The sequence below is a fragment of the Tubulanus polymorphus genome, chromosome 10, assembly GCF_964204645.1.
Source record: "Tubulanus polymorphus chromosome 10, tnTubPoly1.2, whole genome shotgun sequence".
Lineage (NCBI taxonomy): Eukaryota > Metazoa > Nemertea > Palaeonemertea > Tubulaniformes > Tubulanidae > Tubulanus > Tubulanus polymorphus.
In genome coordinates this window covers 1,866,509-1,890,689 of record NC_134034.1, presented here as the reverse complement: position 1 = coordinate 1,890,689, position 24,181 = coordinate 1,866,509, and the positions used below count along the sequence as shown (strand labels likewise).

Sequence of the window (24,181 nt, the reverse complement as noted above, 5' to 3'; positions counted from 1 at the left end):
CAGGAAATAAAAATAATTTTTTATTGTTATATGCCGGGTCATCGTAATTAAAAAGGTCCCGTGAGGAGGATTCTGCAGTAAGCATTCAGTGAAGGTAGATATGATAAAGTGCATCGTTTAATAATAGTCTAAATCGACTGAAATCTGAGACGTGTTATAAACTAAGTTCCACATGAAAAAAGTAGATTCAAAGTCCTTTTTTGGAACACGGATTTTGAGGAAGGAGATACTGATCTGATGACTTAACGAAATCCAGTCAACCACTGTTCATGTATCACCAACATCAGTCACAGATTTCTAAATATTTAGGCTCCGCTTTTCTTAACCCTGTCCCTGAACTCGAATTGGCTCCTCTCTCTGCTGTCTCATCTGTCAGAGGAGAAGACTAAAACTAATAGAGGAGAGAAGGGCTGCTGTCTGTTGCAACTCCGCCCCTCTCTGGCCTGCTCCGACTCTACTGTCTCCTATCCCTGACTCCAAATCAAGAAGAGAGCGGCACCTAGACTGCATTTGCTCCCATGAACTAAACTTGGAATTGGAGGGGAAAGCATTAAACTTGGAAAGTAAAAAGATTGGTTTTTCTATCTTTGAATCGAAACATTTTTTTTTTCGTGTCTTCAATTTCAGTATCTAAAAGCGTGATGTCGTCATCTGACGCGAATCCGGACGTCGCGGCTGCAGACGCGGACATCGTGTCGTCTAGCAACCACGACGATGCAACAATAGACATATCGGATTTACCGGACGACGGCGAAGAGATGTTCAGCACGCCGATCGGCACGTCGACTCCGGCGCACAAAAATCATTCTCTAAAACTACCCTCCGCCGCAGTGGCGCCACCTGAATTCAACGAGCTGAACGACGATTCGATAGATACCGAAAAAATAGCCATGTTAGAGAAAACCGAGAATGAAGAAAATAAGGAAGATCCTGAACAACCTGAAAAAGGGTAAGTGTCTGGCGTAAAAAGGGTTTAGTGTAGTAGCCATAAAAAGGGTTTTTAGAGCCATGAAAAGGTTAGTGCAGCCATAAAAAGGGTTATAGCCATGAATGGGTTAGTGTAGCCATAAAAAGGGTTATAGCCATGAATGGGTTAGTGTAGCCATAAAAAGGGTTATAGCCATGAATGGGTTAGTGTAGCCATGAAAAGGTTACTAAAGCCATAAAAGGGTAATTGTAGACTTAAAAAGTCTAGTGTACACTTAGAAGGGTTAGTGTTGACTTATGTAGACTAACAATTTTCATTTCATGAATCTCAAACCAGTTTGTATTACTAGTTATTTGATATAAAAAATGGAAAAAAAAAACCATTTATCAGATATGCCCTCATTAGCAGGCCAGAGAATGAACAATTTTTCAAATGATTTATTTTCAGGAAAGAGAAAGTTGTTATAAGAAGAGTTGGAATGTTCGAAGTGGTTAGTTTGTAATCAGAAATTATCAATGTACCATAAATATTTTCAAAATTGAAATTTTCTGTTGCTGATGAGAATTTTATCTTTTTTTTTTCAGTTCCGATTTGCGGATAAAACCGATGTTTTGCTGATGGTAATCGGCGCCTTGTGCGCCGTTGCTCAGGGCTGCGCGTTCCCCGTTAATTTACTCATCTACGGAGAAGTCGCCGACATATTCGTAAATAACGCCAAATTCAAAGTGATCAACGGCACTAATTCGTAAGTCAAATTATATTCAACCAGGGTGCGATCTAAGCACTTGTCCGATTGCCCGGGACAAGTATATTCTCATCAGGACAAGTAGGTTATCATAATCACTTGTCCCCCGGGCTAGTGAAATTTTATGTCAGAAAACTTTTTTCCCACTCGATACAATGGATAATAGTGCCACCAATCGGCCTGCCTGTTTAGGGCAAGTAGCTTTTGGAGGGGGCAAGCGAAATTTCAGATATGCTTACCCCGCGGGCAAGTGGCTTTCATTCCTTAGATCGGACCCTGTTCAACCCTTTCTATTCAACCCTGTCTAATTAATACCCGAAAGTGCTGGCGATAATTTGAAAATCTATTCCACCCTAGTGCATCTACATCGGGTGCGGTGTATCGTTAGTTACTAATATTTCACTGTTTGACAGGTGCCTCCATTTCAAGAGATTAGAACTAATTACTAGTATCATCAATACACCGTATCATGGTGTAGATACAGTGATAGGGTTAAGCCCATTACAGTATAGTCATACGGCTTTACTGCATATTTCAAAGCAGTCTAAACCTGTCCTAGCGACAGCGCATATTTTCAAATGCACGCGAAATCCAACGGTTCAAATTGAAATACAGCAGGTGCTAGTTTCATGAATTAGTTTCTTAATTGATTATGAATAGAGGTGGGTTTAAGTTGGTTAACAGTGTTTTCAATAAGAAATAAACAAGCGAGGTCCCAATGAAAGACAGGAGGCTCCCATAATTTGTTACAGTCCCAGAAACGAAAGTGGGTTGGAAAAAACAGGCTGGTCCTTTACAAACGACAGACGGGTCTGGGACCTGGGACCTGGGACCTGGCTCTTATTGAAAACACTGAAGTACTGGTTTAGTATAAAACCTGCAAACATTGGTTAACCCTTTCAGTGCAGTGTATGAATCGGTGATGGATTTTGCTAGTACACTGCAATGCGGTGTATTGATGTAATTAGTAATTAGTTTTTATCTCTATTGAAAGATGGCAGCGCCCGTCAAACATAGTGAAATAATAGTAACTAATGATACATCGCACCGCGGTGTAGACGCACTATAGTGGTATTCCCATTATTAAACACACTAGGGTGGAATTTTTCAAATTTTCAAATTATCTCCAGCACTATAGGGTATTGATTAGTCAGCACTGAAAGGGTTAACAACGATTAGCCCATAATATTCAAAATGTTTGAAGCTTTCCTTGAATTTCCAATAATTTGATGTTCATATTTTCAGCACGTTTGATTCGATACCGCGCGTTGAAAGTACGTACGACCTCGTGTGGCCTCTAGCCCTGTATTTCTGCGTGATCGGCGCGTGCGTGCTCGTGTTGGCGTACGTGTCAATCACGTTCTGGTCGCTCGCCGCCGAACGTCAAACCAAACGCATCCGGCGTCGATTCTTCCAATCGATCCTACGTCAGGATATCGCGTGGTTCGATTTGCACCGATCCGGAGAACTGAACAGTCGACTGACCGAGTGAGTACCGCCACCTACCGGCCAGAATTTACGCTAGAATTACTGAATACTTGCTGCCATCTATAGTCTAATAACTGTGGATGAATACGAATACGAATATTTATTTACACTCCTACCATTCACATGGTATATGGAGGAAAAAACAGTATTTACAATTATTTACAAAAAAGAGTAGATAAAAGCACTTTGAAACTTAACAAACGTTATTTACAACATAGGCTACTGTTTACACACACTACCGTAGGGATCTACCGGTATATACATCTAGACCTAATTTGATAAATTTAGCCAGTTTAAAAGTTGGATTTTTTAAAACATCAAGATTCCGAAAGGTATTTGAATTTATGTAGCTTTCACACGAATAATCGAGTAGCTGTTGCCATCTACTGTCGAAATCATTACATAACTGAACTAATGATTGACTGATCAGATGAGAGAATCCCACAGTTATAAGGAAAAAGTCCGAAAATTTAACTTCGAGATAGTAGTTTATTTCAACGTTTCAACTATATCCTAATAGTCATCTTCAGGAATACTGTATTCCTTGAGCTAGTGTAGTTTATTCAACGTGTCAACTATATCCTAATAGTCATCTTCAGGAATACTGTATTCCTTGAGCTAGTGTAGTTTATTTAACGTTTCGACTATATCCTAATAGTCATCTTCAGGAATACTGTATTCCTTGAGCTAGTGTAGTTTATTCAGCGTTTCGACTATATCCTAATAGTCATCTTCAGGAATACTGTATTCCTTGAGCTAGTGTAGTTAATTCAACGTTTCGACTATATCCTAATAGTTATCTTCAGGAATACTCTATTCCTTGAGCTAGTGTAGTTTATTCAACGTTTCGACTATATCCTAATAGACATCTTCAGGAATAATGAACATTATTTCTGAAGATGACTATTAGAACATAGTCGAAACGTTCAATAAACTACTATCTCGAAGTTACATTTTCGGACATTTTCCTTATAACTGTGGGATTTTCTCTACATCGCGTCAACACGGATATAGTGTTCTATGAATTGTGACTGATCAGATGCTGTCATCTGCACTTCGAAATCTTTAACTTAAACTTTAACTTTTATTACTTCTCAAACCACATTACAAAGGTACATTGAGGATATAGATTTTAATTCATATTAAAGATAAAATTTGTTCTGCAAAAATAACATGCAATTATAAACAATATATATACATATAATAGCTTCAGTTTAAAACTAATCTTAACCTGAATCTGAACTAATCTGTTCTGCCGCCTATAGTCTGAGTTGGTAACTATTTTAATGATTTCTTTATAGAGATATTCACACGATACACAACGGTATCGGAGACAAGGTGGCGACTTATTTACAGTGGACGACCGGGTTCGTAGCCGGGTTCCTCGTCGGGTTCGTGAAAGGCTGGAAGTTAACGCTCGTCATTCTGTCTACGACGCCGTTGATAGCGCTAGGGGGCGCTTTAATGGGACGTGTAAGTATATAACCCTTTAAAGTCCACGGGGCTTGAACCAGTCGGGGAAATTCCTGGAGAAGTTTTAACAGAAATTAATAATTGTTTTTTCAATGCTCTGAAAAGTTAGGTAATCTCAAAGTTTTATGCCTGTAGCTATGAAAAACCTGATTTGGATAATTACTCCTACTAATTTTGACTCTGTGAGTATAAGCTCACACCAGCTCTGCTCATTGAATGGCTATGGAAATTTTGATATTTGGCCGTGGAAAAGGTTTGGGAAATGTATTGAAAATTGTAGATTGCAAGTCGTGTGAATCCTGGGGCCGGTTCCATAGTCAAGACTTAAAACCAAAAGTGGTCTTAAACCTTAAGACTGGTCTTAAGTTGTTAGATTGGCTATAGAATTAAGTTTGTCTTAGACCGGTCTTAAGTCAAAGCCCTGTCTATGGAACCGGCCCCTTGGATCTTGCTCGATTTATTCTCAATTCCAAATTTTTTTTTCGACAAGGCTTTACAAAGATTCACGGCTATAGAATTAAAGGCGTACTCTTTAGCGGGAGCGATTGCTGAAGAGGTGCTCGGCGCTATACGAACTGTGAAAGCATTCGGAGGAGCTGAGAAAGAGGAGAAAAGGTAAGTGACCCGTGACCCCCACCAACCTATCGGTACAAGATAGAGTCTACTGTATTTCTCAAATTCTTATTCGGTATTTGACACTAAGTTGGGGTAGAATTTTACAAGTCTCAATTTTATGGCAGTAAGAGACAGAGTCTACTGTATTTCTCAAATTCTTACTCAGTATTTGACACCGACTCGGGGTAGAATTTTACCAGTCTCAACTTGACCGCAGTATGAGACAGAGTTTACTGTATTTCACGAACTCTTACTCAGTATTTGTCACCAACTCGGGATAGAATTTTACAAGTCTCAATTTTACCGCAGTAAGAGACAGAGTCTACTGTATTTCACAAACTCTTACTCAGTATTTGACACCGACTCGGGGTAGAATTTTACCAGTCTCAACTTGACCGCAGTAAGAGACAGAGTCTACTGTATTTCACGAACTCTTACTCAGTATTTGACACCAACTCGGGATAGAATTTTACAAGTCTCAATTTTACCGCAGTAAGAGACAGAGTCTACTGTATTTCTCAAATTCTTATTCAGTATTTGACACTAAGTTGGGGTAGAATTTTACAAGTCTCAACTTTACCGCAGTAAGAGACAGAGTCTACTGTATTTCACAAACTCTTACTCAGTATTTGACACCAACTCGGGGTAGAATTTTACCAGTCTCAACTTTACCGCAGTAAGAGACAGAGTCTACTGTATTTCCCAAACTCTTACTCAGTATTTGTCACCAACTCGGGGTGGAATTTTAATAGTCTCTACCGCAGTAAGAGACAGAGTCTACAGTGTTTCACAAACTCTTAGTATTTGACTCCAACTCGGGGTAGAATTTTAGCAGTCTCAACTTAACCGCAGTAAGAGACAGAGTCTACTGTATTTCCCAAACTCTTACTCAGTATTTGTCACCAACTCGGGGTGGAATTTTGATAGTCTCTACCGCAGTAAGAGACAGAGTCTACTGTATTTCACAAACTCTTACTCAGTATTTGTCACCAACTCGGGGTGGAATTTTGATAGTCTCTACCGCAGTAAGAGACAGAGTCTACAGTGTTTCACAAACTCTTAGTATTTGACTCCAACTCGGGGTAGAATTTTAGCAGTCTCAACTTTACCGCAGTAAGAGACAGAGTCTACTGTATTTCACAAACTCTTACTCAGTATTTGTCACCAACTCGGGGTGGAATTTTAATAGTCTCTACCGCAGTAAGAGACAGAGTCTACTGTATTTCACAAACTCTTCCTCTGTATTTGACATCAACTCGGGGTAGAATTTTACCAGTCTCAACTTTACCGCAGTAAGAGACAGAGTCTACTGTATTTCACAAACTCTTACTCAGTATTTGACACCAACTCGGGGTAGAATTTTACCAGTCTCAACTTTACCGCAGTAAGAGACAGAGTCTACTGTATTTCTCAAATTCTTACTCAGTATTTGACACCGATTCGGGGTAGAATTTTACCAGTCTCAACTTTACCGCAGTAAGAGACAGAGTCTACTGTATTTCACAAACTCTTACTCAGTATTTGTCACCAACTCGGGGTAGAATTTTACCAGTCTCAACTTTACCGCAGTATGAGACAGAGTTTACTGTATTTCACGAACTCTTACTCAGTATTTGACACCAACTCGGGATAGAATTTTACAAGTCTCAATTTTACCGCAGTAAGAGACAGAGTCTACTGTATTTCACAAACTCTTACTCAGTATTTGACACCAACTCGGGGTAGAATTTTACCGGTCTCAACTTTACCGCAGTAAGAGACAGAGTCTACTGTATTTCACAAACTCTTACTCAGTATTTGACACCAACTCGGGGTAGAATTTTACCGGTCTCAACTTTACCGCAGTAAGAGACAGAGTCTACTGTATTTCACAAACTCTTACTCAGTATTTGACACCAACTCGGGGTAGAATTTTACCAGTCTCAACTTAACCGCAATAAGTGACAGTCTTTACTTGTATTTGTAGGTATAGCAGTAAACTGGTGACTGCTAAGAATATCGGTATACGTAAGACTGTGATTATGGGTATTGGGCATGGGTATATGCACGTGGTGCTGTTCTCTTCGTTTGGTTTGGCATTTTGGTACGGCGGTAAACTGGTACGCGAGGAAGACTTCAAAGTCGGAAATATTCTCCAGGTATAGACAGCACTCTGCGACTACGAAGCGTTTCAGTTACGACGAAAGCTATTTGAGTTTTGAAAACTACAAGATTTCAAGATCGATTTCTGTGTTTCATAAAAACTTGAACTCTCGAGTCTCACTTATATAACCGGGATCCAGTTTGGTAGATTTTCATGTTAAACTGATTCTTGAGTTCGACTAATCGAAAATATGAAACTCATTTACATTGAAATAGAGTAAAATGAGTTACATATTTTCAATCGTTTTAACTCAAGAGACCAATTACTTAACTCACAATTGTGAAATGGTGAAACTAACGAATTAACCAGTGTGACATAAGATACTAGAGTCTTGATAGAGTCTTTAAAGCTAAATCTAACTTTCACAGTTGTAAAACTACAATCTATTTGTCTCAGTTGGTACTGCGCGACGTGCCAGCCAGTTCAGTATTTTCTAATTTATATTGATTATGATTTGTAGGTATTTCTAGGTGTATTAATCGGTGCTATATCGCTAGGTAATGGAATGCCTAATTTAGAGGCGTTCTCAAACGCTCGCGGCGCCGCGGTTACTGTCTACGACATCATCAATCAGGTACATTTTGAAATTCCCTGTGACATATTTCCCCATTGTATAAGTTTTCAAAGTTTCCGTAGGTTTATGGATTAGCTCGATTTCGAATATACCGTCAATTTTCCGATCGAACTAAGGCCAATTTCTAGTGAACATATTCCAGTTTCGTGATGTTAATTCCCAATTACAAGCTCTCTAACGTTATTTCAATTTGCTGAGCTTCTTTTGAAAGGCCGCTTCGTGTTTCTGTTTTCTAGCAACCGTCGATAGACAGCGATTCCAAGAAGGGAAGCAAACCGAAGATCGAAGGAAACGTAGAATTCGAAGATGTCGGTTTCAGCTATCCATCGCGACCGGAATGTCAGGTGAGGCGATGATAATGAAAAAGTACATTTAACCTTTCAGTGCCGACTGATTATTATTACCTGAAAGTGCTGGAGATAATTTGAAAATTTTAAAAATTCCGCAAGTCTGTTGAATAACAAGGCATGCCGCTATAGTGCATCTATGCCGCGGTGCGGTGTATCGTTAGTTTGGCAAGTGCTGCCATCTTTCAATAGAGATAAGAACTAATAACATCAATACACCGCAATGCGGTGTACTAGCAAAGTGAAACACCGATTTATACACCGCACTGCTTTTTCAATTCCGATATATTTTATCCACAGGTGCTAAAGGATGTATCGTTTAACGTGAAAGTCGGCCAAACGGTGGCGCTGGTCGGTTCGAGCGGTTGCGGCAAATCGACGATCGTTCAATTATTACAACGATTTTACGACGTTCAAAATGGTGCCGTAAGTTGATTTCTTTCGATTGAAAATATTTCGAAATTTTTCGCTTGTCTCTATGAAATGCGGGGGTCGGTTTTATAAACTGGTGTAACCTCTAACCCGTAGGCTAACTCAATTCATTATCAATATTGTTAACCCCTGGGTAAAAGGGAACGCAAGTTTATGAAACCGGCCCCGGAGTGACTTTTATCGGATGACCGCTGGAACGATCACTTCTGATCGGTCGTAGATCTGTTGTGCCGTTTTTGATCATGCCCTCTCCGCTCGTTTCATGCAGGTAAAGATAGATGGCGTCGACGTTCGCGATATGAATATCGATTGGTTGCGTCGTCACGTCGGAGTCGTCTCGCAGGAACCGGTTCTGTTCGCGGCGACGATCGCCGAGAATATTCGACTCGGTTGTTTGAACGGCTCTGACGGCGAGGACGAGCGACAGCGGCAGCGGGGAGCAGAGGGGGAGAACGGGGAGGTGACGCAGGAGATGATCGAGAAAGCAGCGGCACAAGCTCACGTGCATGATTTCATCATGACTCTACCGGAGGTAGGCTCCAGTTATCTGTTATCGTTATCGTTGATCTATAGTCCCTTCTAGAAAACATGTCCGTCTCATAATGCCCCTTATGACATCATCAAATTGTCGACTGGTTATTATTGTTCATCATTTCCGATTATCGGACAACTTGATAATTTGTTAGTTATCGATAATCAGTTCTCATTACCGGTTATCATATATCTTTACCAGATCATCCAGACAAATTTATCAGTTATCATTTCCAATTATCATTAAATAGCTATCAATTATCATCAATAATATCTGCTATCATTACCAGTTATCACTTATTATTATTGGTATGGTTACCAGTTATCATTGGTGATATCAGTTGACATTATCAGTTATCATCAGTACGGTAATATCCTTATCATTACCAGATATCAGTTATCATTACTGGTCTGGTTACCAGTTATCATCGGTGATATTAGTTATCATTATCAGTTATCATTTCGGTTATTATGCAATGACACGTAATCGATTGTAGAAATATGAAACTCTAGTCGGGGAACGTGGAGCCAGATTGAGCGGCGGACAGAAACAACGAGTGGCGATCGCGCGCGCGTTAATCCGCGACCCTAAAATACTGTTACTCGACGAGGCGACGTCGGCGCTTGACTTGGAAAGCGAGGCGATCGTACAAGAGGCTCTCGAAGAGGTACGTCAATAAAATAAACCCTTCTAAAAACATAGCTGCCTCCAGCAGTAAACTGCCCCTATGATATTATCAAATTGTCTACATGCTGATGATTTGATCTATAGACCCTTCGGGAAAAGATGGCTACCTCCTTAAGTCCCCCTATGACATCATCGAATTGTCTACATGCTGATGATTTGATCTTTAGACCCTTCGGCAAAAGATGGCTACCTCCCTTAATCCCCCTATGACATCATCAAATTGTCTACATGCTGATGATTTGATCTATAGACCCTTCGGGAAAAGATGGCTACCTCCATGAATCCCCCTATGACATCATCAAATTGTCTATTAGTGATTTGATCTAAAAAACTTCTAGAAAAGATATCTGCCTCCTTAACTCACCCTATGACATCATCAAATTACTTTCATGATTACTCCACTAATATTTCGTTGTTGCACCAGGCGTGTCAAGGTCGCACGACGATCGTAGTCGCTCATCGATTGTCGACGGTTAAAAACGCTGATTTAATCATCGCATTAAAAGATGGCGCTATCGTCGAAACGGGAACTCACGAGAAATTGATGTCTTCGCCCGACGGATTATATCATCAATTAGTAATTAATCAGGTATCTAATTAATAATCAGTCAATCGCATTAATCAATTAATTAGATAATTAATTTACTTTAGTTATTAGTTCTCAATGTTGTTAACTATATTCATACACACTTTTTAGACACACATTTTTGCAGCATTTTAAAATTTGCACTCAAACGATAGATAGCAATATGAGCACTGATTATATCAATATTTAATTATAATATCTATCATCGATAATTATAATAATGATAATAAAAATAATGTTTAAGGTGAAAAAAGAATCAAAATCTGAAAATGAAAGCGAATCAAGTGGTGAGTGATTAAAACGATTGCCTGCCATACATCCCCCTATGATGTCATCAAATAAATTGGATAGACACTTCCTGATGAGATGTCCGCCTGCCATAATCCCCCTATGACATCATCAAATCAATCCGATCAACTCTTCCAGAAAAGATGTCTGCCTCCATAATCCCCCCATGACATCATAAAATTACTTAATAATTTGACGACACAAAAAATGGCTGCCTCCATCTATCCACCTATGACATCAGATTATGTTGTGTGATCTCTCGATTCTAAGATCTCTGTCTCCACACATCCCCCTATGACATCATATTCTTATAATCCAGATGAAGATGACGATGATAATGATGATGATGAGATATTCAGTACTCCGATACATTCTGTAAACAATGAGGTGTCGCCGGGGAAACCGCATCATCGGCAGCAGACGATGTTATTATCTCCGGGTAAACAGACGGTTTACAGTAGTTATCACAGTTTACCAGGTTTACAACCGGATCCCGTGACGGAGCAGGTCAGTGAGAAACATAGTCTGTCGTTTTACCAATTCACATTTGTGAGTTAGAGTTAACTCTGTACTTGGGATCCTTCCACAGTTGTAAGTTAGAGTTAACTCTGAACTCAAGACCCAGTTCCACAGTTATGAGTTTGGGTTAACTCTGAACTCAGGATCCAGTTCCACAGTTGTGAGTTAGAGTTATCTCTGAACTTAAGACCCAGTTCCACAGTGATGAGTTTGGGTTAACTCTGAACTCAGGATCGAACTTCACAGTTATGAGTTAGAGTTAACTCTGACGTCAAGATCCAGTTCCACAGTTGTGTGTTAGAATGAACTGATGCAGTGTACTAAAAAGCCCATCATTCGCTGCTCTGCGGTTTATACGTGATTCATTTTCTGTTTATTCCGTCTGCGCATATTTTCAGGAGCAGCAGACGCAGGAGGAGGAAGGAGCAGATGTCAGCAATGTTTCAATGTTACGTCTGCTGACGTTGAACAGTAAAGAATGGCCATTTATTGCGTTCGGTTGCCTGGCAGCGATGATTACCGGTGGCGTACACCCGGCCTTCGCCATCATTTTCAGCGAGTTGCTTGGGGTAAGAAACAGAAAATCCCCCTATGACATCATTACGTTGTTAAGCGATTCATTGATCCTTTTAGATAAGATGGCTGTCTCCGTGGAACCTATGACATTATACAAAAGTAGCTTGTTATTTGAACAGTAGACAGAAAAGATGACTAAATCCCCCTATGACATCATCAAATCATGCTGTTTTTATGTTGATTGTAATATTCGATTCAGGTATTTGCGTTGGTTGATCTGGAAGTTCAGTCATACAGGACATCGCTGTACTCGGGACTGTTGGCTGCAATAGGCGTTACATCAGGAATATTCCAATTTCTATCGGTAATTATTGATATACGTCAATGTCAACAAACATTCTGATCACAGGGACCGATCCAGGATTCTCAAAAAGGAGGGGTGCTCTCCTGGTCATCCCTAGAAATATTTAAACATTAGTCTAACTTCCATGAATTCTGAGCGTTTTTAGGCACTGCTTGATCATCTCGTCATCAAAATGTACCTTGTACTTAAACATGTAGCATTGAAGAACTGAAAATCAATGATTCAAAAGGAATTATCAAAAAGGGGGGTAGTTTAGCAACCATAGCACCCTCCCCTTGATCCGCGCCTGAACCAGTTTTAAAAGCGCTGTCATGATTTATGTGATGATTTTAGACGTCGATGTTTGCCGTATCGGGAGAAAGTTTAACGTTCAGATTGAGGAGAATGGCGTTCGGATCCATGTTACGCCAGGTTCGTTGTCGTCGTCGATTATTATATTTCCATTTCAGGTTCCAAAAAAAAAAACGATCTCTAAAGATTTATCCGCGAATCTATTTCAGGAAATTGCTTGGTTCGATGCCGAAGAAAACCAGGTGGGGGCGCTAGCGTCCAGACTAGCGTTGGACGCTTCTCACGTTAAAGGGGTTAGTGTTTGTGCATTCTTTTTCTAGTTACATGAAGAATTGGTTTGATAGCATCCTTGCTCGAGGTGGCGCCACTTAGCTGGAAATCAGGGAAATGTCAGAGATAATTTTCTCTTCTTTAAAAATGTCAGGGAATATTCGGCAAAAATCCAGGGCCCAGTTTCATAGACTGGGTATCAAAGTTATCCCTGGGGGTAAATCCTCAATTTGGGTGACAACCAACAAAGTTACAATGAGAAACCATGGTTATAACTGACAAATTTCAAAATGTTCCCAGGGACTCTTTTTCTTCCACATCTATGAAACCCAGCCCAGGGAAATATCAGTGAAATATGTTGAGATTGATCGCGCTTAAAATCAAACAGTTTCCGTCTATGTTTTACGTATTTGACTTCGTTGATTGATTAGATTCTTAGCAGATCAAGTCAGAGAAAACAAGTTTTCTGTGCGGGACAAAGCAAGCCCGATAAAAATGGCCGCCCTGCGTTGATAGCCGCAATTAAATTGAATTTTATTTTCTATTTCAGGCGACCGGTGCTCGGTTCGGAGTCGTGTTCCAGAGTTTCGCGAATCTCGGAGTCGGTATAATCATCTCGTTCATATTCGGATGGAAGTTGACGCTCGTTATTTTGCTGTTTTTGCCATTAATGGCCGCCGGCGGAATGTTACAGACCAAATTGATGACCGGATTCGCCAAGGCTGATCAGCCGATCATCGAACAGGGAGCAAAGGTGCGCAATGATACGTGCATGTTCACTCATTACAATTACATGTTTGTTAACTACTCGTACATGTTTGTCATCTACATGTACATGTTTGTCATCAACATGTACATGTTTGTTTGTCATCTACACATAGGCTACATGTTTATCATCTACATGTACATGTTTGTCATCTACATGCATGTGTTGAAAAGTGTTTAAAACCCGTTAGATTTTTAAAAATCATCCGTCACATCCATACTCCATGTTACATGCGATTTGACATGTTTTTAAACATGTTCGTTTCAGATCGCTGTTGAAACGATCAGCAACGTAAGAATAGTCACTTCACTCAACAAACAACAGTATTTCATCGAGAAATATTCTCACTTTATCGACAATCTTTACCAGTAAGTCGCATGGCTAAACCAGGTTATTGGTTATCTGTGTTAAAACATTGACAAAATGGTAACCGTAGTATAATTGCTTAAAACCCTTTCATCGCTGACTTATTTGACTAATTTCCGAGTTATTGATTTGCGGAGTTTTAAATTTCCAAAAGTGGTGGAGAAAATTTTAGAATTAGAAAAAAATCACCCCACCAAAACCACTTAAGTGCATATACACTGCATTGCGTGTACCGCGGTTGTTAATTCTAATGTATATTGTGTATATATTTGTAGCCGTGGTATCAAACGAGCTCATGTTTACGGTATATCGTACAGTTTTACTCAGGCCGTGATATTTTTCGCCTATGCCGCTTCGTTCGCGTACGGTTCGTATCTGGTCGATCGCGGCGAAATGGTTTTCATCGACATCTTTAAGTAAGTAGCATCGCATAAAAAATTGCCGCTTTACATAAATCACCCTATGACATCATCGAATTAAACAGGCGATGTCTCATTATTGGGAGATCCTTACGAGTGAATCTATCTGTAGAAAATGATGATGTCATAGAGGGATTTATTGAATTAGCCATCTTTGCTACAACTGTTACTAGCGATCAATATGATCTTTCCGGGAGGGTCAATAGATCAAATCAGCGGGAGGTAATTTGATGATGTCATAGGGGGATTTATGGAAGCAGCCACCTTTTCTTGAAGTTTCTATGCATCAAATCACGATTAGTAGGTTATTTGAAGATGTCATAGGGATATGTCATGTAAATATGTTTGTTATGTTTGTAGAATATTCTCTGCTATCACCTTCGGTGGAATGGCATTTGGTCGCGCGAGTTCAGCCGCGCCCGATTATGGAAAGGCCAAGGTCGCTGCTGCTAATTTATTCCGTCTGTTCGACCGAGTTCCTACGATCGATTCCGGTAGTACGCAAGGCGCAAAACTGGTAAGTTACGCCGTCGTGCGAAGACAATTCCGAATAGATATTCAGCGCTTAAACGCCATCTATTGGCCGTGTTTTTACAGGAGGATTCCGAATTCACCGGTCAGATTCAACTACAGAATGTTAATTTCCGTTACCCGACTCGGCCGAACGTGAGAGTGTTGCGCCACCTGGATTTGACGGTGAAATCGGGACAGGTGGTCGCGCTGGTCGGTAGTAGTGGTTGTGGTAAGAGTACGGTCGTTCAACTGATTGAAAGATTCTACGATCCGCTCGTTGGACAAGTGGTATGTATTCATTCTGGAGGGGAGAAGGTTACAGGCTCAGTGTGGGAAAGAGGGATGGTTTCAAGCTGTGGGTGCAGGTTGCAGGCTGCAGGTTGCAGGCTGCTGGCTGCATATTATCTGAGGGGCTGCAGGTTCCAAATTTAGCATTAAGATTGTCTGAAGGGATGCAGGGTACAGACAGCAGATTGTCTGAGGGGGTACAGGGTACAGACAGCAGATTGTCTGAGGGGTGCGTGGTACTGACAGCAGATTGTCTGAGGGGCTGCAGGGTACAAACAGCAGATTGTCTGAGGGGGTACAGTGTACAGGCAGCAGATTGTCTGAGGGGCTGCAGGGTACAGACAGCAGATTGTCTGAGGGGTACAGGGTACAGACAGCAGATTGTCTGAGGGGTGTGCGGTACAGATAGTAGATTGTCTGAGGGGTGCAGGGCAGGGTACAGACTGCAGATTGTCTGAGGGGTGCAGGGTACAGACTGCAGATTGTCTGAGGGGTGCAGGGTACAGACTGCAGATTGTCTGAGGGGTGAAGGTTCGAGCCTGCAGAATGTCTGAAGAGGTGAAGGTTCGAGCCTGCATATTGTCTGGGAGGTGTAATTCCAGCTGCAGATTGAGGAGGGTAATTCCAGCTGCAGATTGTCTGAGGGGTGGTTCAGGTCTCAGATTGTCTGGAAGGGGGAACTCCAGCTGCAGATTGTCTGGAGAGGTAACTCCAGCTGCAGATTGAGGGGGGTAATTCCAGCTGCAGATTGTCTGAGGGGTGGTTCAGGTCTCAGATTGTCTGGGAGAGGTAACTCCAGCTGCAGATTGTCTGGAGAGGTAACTCCAGCTGCAGATTGAGGAGGGTAATTCCAGCTGCAGATTGTCTGAGGGGTGGTTCAGGTCTCAGATTGTCTGGAAGGGGGAACTCCAGCTGCAGATTGTCTGGAGAGGTAACTCCAGCTGCAGATTGAGGGGGGTAATTCCAGCTGCAGATTGTCTGAGGGGTGGTTCAGGTTGCAGATTGTCTGGAGAGGTAACTCCAGCTGCAGATTGTCTGGTGTGGTTTCTCATCCCGTTTTCTCACTCACTTGCAGGTAGTCGACGGTTACGACGCGAAGGATTTAAATCTGTCGTGGTTACGCTCTCGTATCGGAGTCGTATCTCAGGAGCCGGTTCTGTTCGCGACGAGTATCAAAGAGAATATCGCGTACGGAGATAACACGAGAAACGCGACGATAGACGAGGTCATCGACGCGGCGAAACGAGCAAATATTCATAACTTCATTCAATCGTTACCGCTGGTAAGTGTTACCGATAACTAACAACATGGCCGCATCTATAAATCACCACGACGACTAATCGATCTATAAACACCTGGGCTGGGTTTCATAGATGTGTAAGAAAAATAGTCCCTGGGAATATTTTGAAATTCGTCAGTTATAACCATGGTTTCTCATTGTAACTATGGTGGTTGTCACCCAAATTGAGGATTTACCCCTAGGGATAACTTAGATACCCTGTCTATGAAACCGGGCCCTGGGTTCGGTTTCACAAAAAAGTTGAATTCAAATTTTTGGTTATTCTGTGTTTTCAATGAGGACAACAATTAAAACTTAACCGTTTTAGGCTTAAACTTTTTCGTGAAACTCGGCCCAGGGCTGGGTTTCATAAATGTGGATGCAAAATAATCCCTGGGAACATTTTGAAATTTGTCGGGTATAACCATGGTTTCTCATTGTTTCTATGGTTGTTGTCACCCAGATTGAGGATTTACCCCTAGGAATAACTTTGGTACTCAGTCTATGATTGAAACCGGGCCTTGGAAAAGCGGTTTAACCCGACGATCCTTCGAGAAAAGGTCTTCCTCTAAATCCCCTTATGACATCATCAAATTGTGATTTGAATTGATCTATAAAATCTTATAGACGAAATGGCTTCATTCATTAATCCCCCTATGACATCATCTAGACCCGTTCGAAAAGACTTCTACTATTTCGTGTTGTATTTTCAGGGTTATGAAACCGATGTTGGAGATAAAGGAACTCAGCTGAGCGGCGGACAGAAACAACGCGTTGCGATCGCGCGCGCGTTAATCCGCGACCCTAAAATACTGTTACTCGACGAGGCGACGTCGGCGCTCGACGCCGAGAATGAGAGGATCGTGCAGGGGGCGCTGAACGACGCGCGGGTCGGACGCACGTGCATAGTTGTGGCGCACCGTCTGTCGACGATACGAGAGGCAGACGCGATCGTCGTGCTGCGTCACGGTCGCGTCGTAGAATCCGGAACTCACGACGAACTCATCAAACAACGCGGAGTCTACTATAAACTATACTCTATTCAGAATTAATTACACGTCGATCGGGTTCGGATTGATGTGAGAAACTGATGTCGTCCTTTGAAGAAATGCGGAAATATTGCGATCAATTTGAATTATTCGTGAAAAGTCCTGAAAATGTTTAAAAAATTTCGATAATTCCGCATGCGAAGTTTGAATTGTGTTCGTTTGGTTACTACAGTTAACCCTTTCAGTGCGTCTACACTGCAGTGCGGTGTATAAATCAGTGATAGATTTCGCTAGCACACCGCAATGCGGTGTATAAAATTGATGTAATTAGTAATTAGTTTTTATCTCTATTGAAAGATGGCAGCACCTGTCAAACATAGTAAAATACTAGTAACTAATGATACACCGCGTCATGGTGTAGACGCACTATAGTGATATTCCTGTTATTCAACTCACTAGGGTGGAATTTTTGAAAATTTTCAAATTATCTCTAGCACTATAGGGTATTGATTAGTCAGCACTGAAAGGGTTAACAACAACATTTTTCAGAGAACAAATTTGCTCAATCTAAGTCAAATTTTAATGAAAATACCATTCTTTACGACATTGCCAAATTCGTTATGACGCTATAGCTTTCATTGTCCTAACGATGGTATCTGTATTAAGGTTTAAAAGCTGCTGATGACCAATTCCGCTATTTTATCTCATGTATTTTATTAAGTGGCTCTAGTTTTATATACTAATTTTCTTGTCCCCTTTGTACGCCATACTCGCCTACCAGGGTCCAGTTTCATCCAGAACGTTGTCTTCCCGTGCGACTGCGCACGGAAGCTGCGAGCCCCTGTAGCCGAGGATGGACTCGGGACAAAATATCGAAGCGTGCTTGTTTTGCCGGATAATGGATATATATTAATATAATAATATAGATATTAATATATAATATATCGTGCTATTTTGTAACATTTACCCGTGCATGTTTTATATAGTTTTGTATAATCGACTGACAATTGCCTAGCAATCTCTACTGTAGCTTTTATTTCATTGTTGTGTTTTTTGCTTTTATTGTTTTTTGTGCATTTCATTTGTTTTAGATGTATTATTTTAATATACCCACGATCTGACTAGATTGGATCCAGTTCCGCAGCTGCGGGATCAGATTTGAGCCACGAGTTTAGAACATCGAAATGAACTGATATCGAACTCGCAAACTGTGAAACTGGATCCACGTTCTTTCTTTCGTGTTCTTTAGATTGTATTGTAGTCAATGTTTTGTGTATTTCATCCTAGATCTATATTTGAATAAATAAGCACATAGCAACGATGCCATCAGGTTCGAATCCCTCCTGGGGAAGAACGCGACAGAGTCTCACGATGTCATCAGATTTGTATCCCTGCCGAGGGAGTAACATTGTAGAGTCTCACGATGTCATCAGATTTGTATCCCTGCCGAGGGAGTAACATGGTAGATTCTCACGATGTCATCAGATTTGTATCCCTGCCGAGGGAGTAACATTGTAGAGTCTCACGACGTCATCAGATTTGTATCCCTGCCGAGGGAGTAACATTGTAGAGTCTCACGACGTCATCAGATTTGTATCCCTGCCGAGGGAGTAACATTGTAGAGTCTCACGATGTCATCAGATTTGTATCCCTGCCGAGGGAGTAACATTGTAGAGTCTCACGATGTCATCAGATTTGTATCCCTGCCGAGGGAATAACATGGTAGATTCTCACGATGCCATCAGATTTGTATCCCTGCCGAGGGAGTAACATTGTAGAGTCTCACGACGCCATCAGATTTGTATCCCTGCCGAGGGAGGAACGTGGTAGATTCTCTCGATGTCATCAGTTTACAAGTTATCTTTGTTTTTTGTAGCCATACATATTTTGTGTATTCATTTTATAACATTTGTAACATTATCTACGTCATTATATACGGAATTACTTAGTTTGTGAAATTATGAATCTATTCTGAAAGGAAATAAAATCGTATTTTATTCAAAGAAATGTCCAATGTCTTCAATATGAGTGTAGTCTGGGCCTCCATGCGCAATCATGGTTTAAACATTAAAGGCGCACTATTGCCATCGCAATATTTGGGATTATAGAAAGGAAAAACTAAGATCCCACATTTATGAAAACCATCCCCGATTTTGAAATGCCATTTATTTCTAAACCAGTCGAAAACATGAGCGTTACCAACTGCAATTTCCCCGTGACATGCCTCTATTTTCTCCATGTTCCGAAGTTTGTTGATTTAGCCGTTTGGTCCTGCATGGACTGCTGCGCCTTTTGGTCTTTATTGGACTCCTGTGGTACCTGGCCCTGGATGGACTGCTGTGCTGCTTTGCCGTGATTAATCTGCTGCTGAGGAGGTTGTGGCTGACCCTGGTGAGGCTGTTGGTTCTGGTTTTGCTGCTGGGGAGGTTGGCCTTGGTTGAATTGCTGCTGGGGAGGTTGACCTTGGTTGAATTGCTGTTGGGGAGGTTGACCTTGGTTGAATTGCTGTTGGGGAGGTTGACCTTGGTTGAATTGCTGTTGGGGAGGTTGACCTTGGTTGAATTGCTGCTGGGGAGGACGGCCTTGGTTAGGCCGTTGGCCCTGCTGTGGAGGACCCCCTTGTCCTTGATTAGGCGGTTGACCCTGTTGTTGGGGACCTCCTTGCTGTTTTTCTTTGTCCTGATTAAGACTGGGTATCTGAGCACGAACTTGACCGATCTCTTTCAACATTTCATCCAGATCAAACTCTTTCGTTTCTGATTGTTTCATGTTGAGAATTTCTTGAACATCTTTCGGTAGTCCTCCATTTGTCGGCATCCCAGGAGGTCTAAATCCTCCCTGTTGCTGCTGCTGCTGCTGCTGCTGCTGGAATCCTTGGTTAAAACCAACCCCTTGTTGGGTTTGTGGCTGACCTGCTTGCATTTGTGGCTGACCAAAGCCACCTGCCTGCCTTTGTGGCTGGCCAATTCCACCTGCCTGCCTTTGTGGCTGGCCAATTCCACCCGCCTGCCTTTGTGGCTGGCCAACCCCACCTGCTTGCATCTGTGGCTGTCCAAACCCACCTGCCTGCCTTTGTTGCTGGCCAATTCCTCCTGCCTGCCTTTGTGGCTGGCCAAACCCACCTGCTTGCATCTGTGGCTGGCCAAACCCACCTGCCTGCCTTTGTAGCTGGCCAAACCCACCCTCACGTTGAGCTTGTGGCTGGCTGAATCGAGCAGCTTGCATCTGAGGCTGAGGCTGGCCAAACCCACCTGCTTGCATCTTTGGCTGGCCAAACCCACCTGCCTGCCTTTGTTGCTGACCAAATCCACGCCCTTGCATCTGTGGTTGGTTAAATCTAACTTCTTGTGGTTGTGGCTGACCGAATCTAACAGCTTGATTTTGTGGCTGGCCAAATACATGCCCCTGCATTTGTGGCTGGCCAAATCCATGCCCTTGCATGTGTGGCTGACCAAACTGTCCTTGCATACGAGGCTGACCGAACCTACCTTGCATTTGAGGCTGCCCAAATCCAGCCGTCTGTGGTTGTCCACTGGCGACCCCTCCGCGCCCGTGGCCCAACATACTAGCATGTCCGTGCCCACCCATATGACCGTGGCCATGACCGGCATGTGCTGGAGTTTGATGTTGATTCGGATTTAAACCCATAGTCATCATGTTCTGGCCTTGACCTGCACAAAAAGAAATCGTACAAAACGTAATATTCAATTCATCTCGTTCCAAGTTTGTGAAGAAGCCTCCCTACAATAGAGTTAGAAATCTGCCTAAATCTAAGACGGACAGAAAGAGAAAGAGAGAGAGAGAGAGAGCGTGAAGTAAACAAAACGTATCTAAATATAAATGATATCGGTAGGAAACTAGCATCTTAGAGTTCACAGAAATCAAATTTATTCAATATTCCAGTAATAGAGGATGGCCGGGCAATCGGTGTCTATCCCTGCATGTAGCCTCCGTGGTGACCAAATCCTTGTGGAGTTTGCCAGTGTTGGTGCTGCTGCGGTTGCTGAACGTAATGTCCCGGGTTGTTTTGGAAATAGTTTTGCTGTGGTTGTTGCGTCTGATAGCTTTGGTAGAAGTTCTGTTGAGGCTGCTGATATTGCGTCTGTTGGTATAACGCTTGTTGAGGATGATAGTTCTGTTGTGGTTGCTGAACGTTTTGGAAATAAGTTTGCTGAGGTTGCTGGGCTTGCATTGCGGCCTGTTGATAATTTTGTCGAATTTGCATCTGGTTGTTTTGGCCATAATTCTGTGGTTGCATCTGCTGTCCGTGCTGCATGAACTGGGGTTGCATCTGGTTAGCATTCTGCATCTGTTGATGTTGCTGTTGGAACTGGGGATGCATCTGGTTAGCATTCTGCATCTGTTGTTGTTGCTGTTGGAACTGGGGTTGCATCTGGTAAGCATTCTGCATCTGTTGTTGGTTGATATTCACATTTCTTCCTTGCGCCTGCTGTGCCCGGTTATTTTGGGCAACTTGGTTTTGTTGATTCTGACCGTTACCGGTATTCCACTTTTGCGATATTTGCCCTTGCCCTTGTCCAGCATTTTGGGCCTGCCCCTGTCTAACGGCTTGTCCTTGCACTTGTCCGGCAGCTTGTCCTTGTCCTTGTCCAGTGGCCTGACCATTTTTAGCAGCCTTTTCTCTCGCCCTTTTCTTATCGTCTTCTTCCTTCATTTTCCTCATGCTTTCCTTGATATCGGCAAAGTCAGCGGGGTCGAATGCCATAGATCCCATATCCACCTTCTTGGTGTTTTTCGGTTGCATGAATTTCTGAACGGAGGGCGGCAAACCACCTGTAACCGCAATAAACCGCACCTTGTATATGTTACAATCCCTAGCTATAAATCGACTGATGTGATTAGGATACTAACCGGCTGAACCTCCCTGTTGTTGTTGTCCTCCTGGAGGAGCCATGAATTGCGATACTCGAGACATTCCTAAAATGAAAGAAACAAATATTCTTACGATAAAGGACTTCATGATGCGATGAGATTCTATTGAATACAAATGGGGCATAGAAGGAACTTTTCTAAGGTGAGAAATATTGGACGCTGCCTTTTTTATGCAGAACAGCTGTCCTCCCACGATATTTTGGATCTGGATACTTTGTCGAAAATGAACACGCTCAATGATCATTTACCAAGGCTGCAAGTTGTATTTGACTATTTAAACCAACAAGAATTAGGCTTTATGGAACTCAAGAGTTACGTTTGGTCAGAGATTATTTGGGAAATTCTGTGTGGATCTGGGTAAACCAACGCACACATGTGGAATTGGATCTAAATTGAATCCACACAACTGTGGAGCTGGATTCACAGTCTAATTATCCACATAACTGTGGAACTGTATCCAGAGTCAAATTAAACACAGACAATTTTCGAACTGATCAACAGAAATTTAGAACTTTGTCAACATTCTTAGACCAAATTCTTAGAGAATCGAAATACTATTCTTCTTACCACCTCCTCCAAATGGGGAACCACCTCCAAATGGACTTCCTCCTCCAAATGGTGAGCCACCTCCGCCACCGCCACCGCCCATCAGTTGTCCCAGCTGAGGAGGCAAACCTGAAAAAGTGAAGTACTCATGAACAGCATGATCCCCCCGGAATCGAGTAAATGAAATGCTTTCATTCAAAAAATGATTATTTTACCTGGAACATTGAAGGCCCGTACACCCGCCACAACACACACTAACGTTACCAAATTCAACAACGCCATACTAGAATAGAATATGATTTTCAAAAGACTGGAGCTGCCGGGATTTGAACCCGGGGCCTCTCGCATGCGAAGCGAGCGCTCTACTACTGAGCTACAGCCCAAATATAGCGGTTGATGGGTATCCCTTATTCTGTGGTATATGATATATTTGTATCTAGGTTTTCAACTTCATTGTATTTGCATATAGAATGAAATTGATTTCATCTGGTTTTTTAGTTTTCACTATTTGGGTTATCTATCACCCACACTATAGAACCGGGTCCATTGTCGAGGATTTATCCCTAGTGATAACTTTTATACCCGGTCTTATGAAACCGGGCCCAGGGCAAGAATCCCTAGGGATAACTAAACTATACCCAGTCTATAAAACCCCAATTTCAGATTGTACGTAGGCCTGAGTTAGTTTCACAGTCAAATTATCAATACGCAAATTACCTTGACATCAGATGCTGTTAATGTTCTTGATCTGAGAAAACGAAGATAATCTTACCTAAATCTCGCGCGTCTATGTAGAGACTATGTGGTGGACACCTAGCAATGAACATAGGTATATCGCTGTGAACACCTGGACCCCGCGATAAATCATACCCCTGAACCACACACCTGTGTCCATTTCCTACAATATCTTACCGTCAAAACCTTCAGCAATGATGGACGATTATTTCTCAGTCAACAGACGGTACGCTTTTTCAACTCGTTCCAAATGAATAGATATATCGTTCTTAGTAGAAGATTACGTGTACATATAGATTTGAATCAAGGCATATGGTTTTGTGTTTTATCGGGGGCAAGATTTTATTTCCCTACGTTTAAATTCACTAATCCTGCGCGGCTAGTCTGTGGAGAAATTTCTTTTTCGTGAAAAGCAAATCTGTTTCTTTCTTAGGGCAGATTTACAAGGAAGTATAATTTTGTCTACATTTGTTATTTCATTACCAATCCTTTTTTAGGCTAGAGAAATTTCTTTTTCGTGGAATGGGCAGATTTTCAAGGGAGTCACTCATTTGTCTATATTCGTCTAGGTGTGAAATTCACAAACTCG

General features: G+C 41.9%; 1 protein-coding gene across 1 annotated transcript; it reads left to right on the top strand.

Annotated features, from left to right (window-relative positions):
* Positions 1 to 2: 2 nt before the first annotated feature.
* On the top strand, positions 3 to 19,394 carry LOC141912316 (ATP-dependent translocase ABCB1-like). Its single transcript, XM_074803558.1, has 27 exons — positions 3 to 94; positions 628 to 949; positions 1,376 to 1,418; positions 1,513 to 1,673; positions 2,919 to 3,161; positions 4,463 to 4,634; positions 5,125 to 5,249; positions 7,216 to 7,387; positions 7,853 to 7,966; positions 8,203 to 8,310; positions 8,614 to 8,739; positions 9,014 to 9,277; positions 9,774 to 9,944; positions 10,389 to 10,553; positions 10,795 to 10,837; positions 11,158 to 11,345; positions 11,756 to 11,926; positions 12,133 to 12,237; positions 12,571 to 12,648; positions 12,738 to 12,821; positions 13,349 to 13,552; positions 13,832 to 13,932; positions 14,206 to 14,346; positions 14,710 to 14,866; positions 14,947 to 15,150; positions 16,226 to 16,432; positions 17,143 to 19,394. Exons 2-27 carry the CDS (start codon positions 642 to 644, stop codon positions 17,479 to 17,481), a joined length of 4,194 nt encoding a protein of 1,397 aa, XP_074659659.1. The 5' UTR covers positions 3 to 94; positions 628 to 641; the 3' UTR covers positions 17,482 to 19,394.
* Positions 19,395 to 24,181: the final 4,787 nt, after the last annotated feature.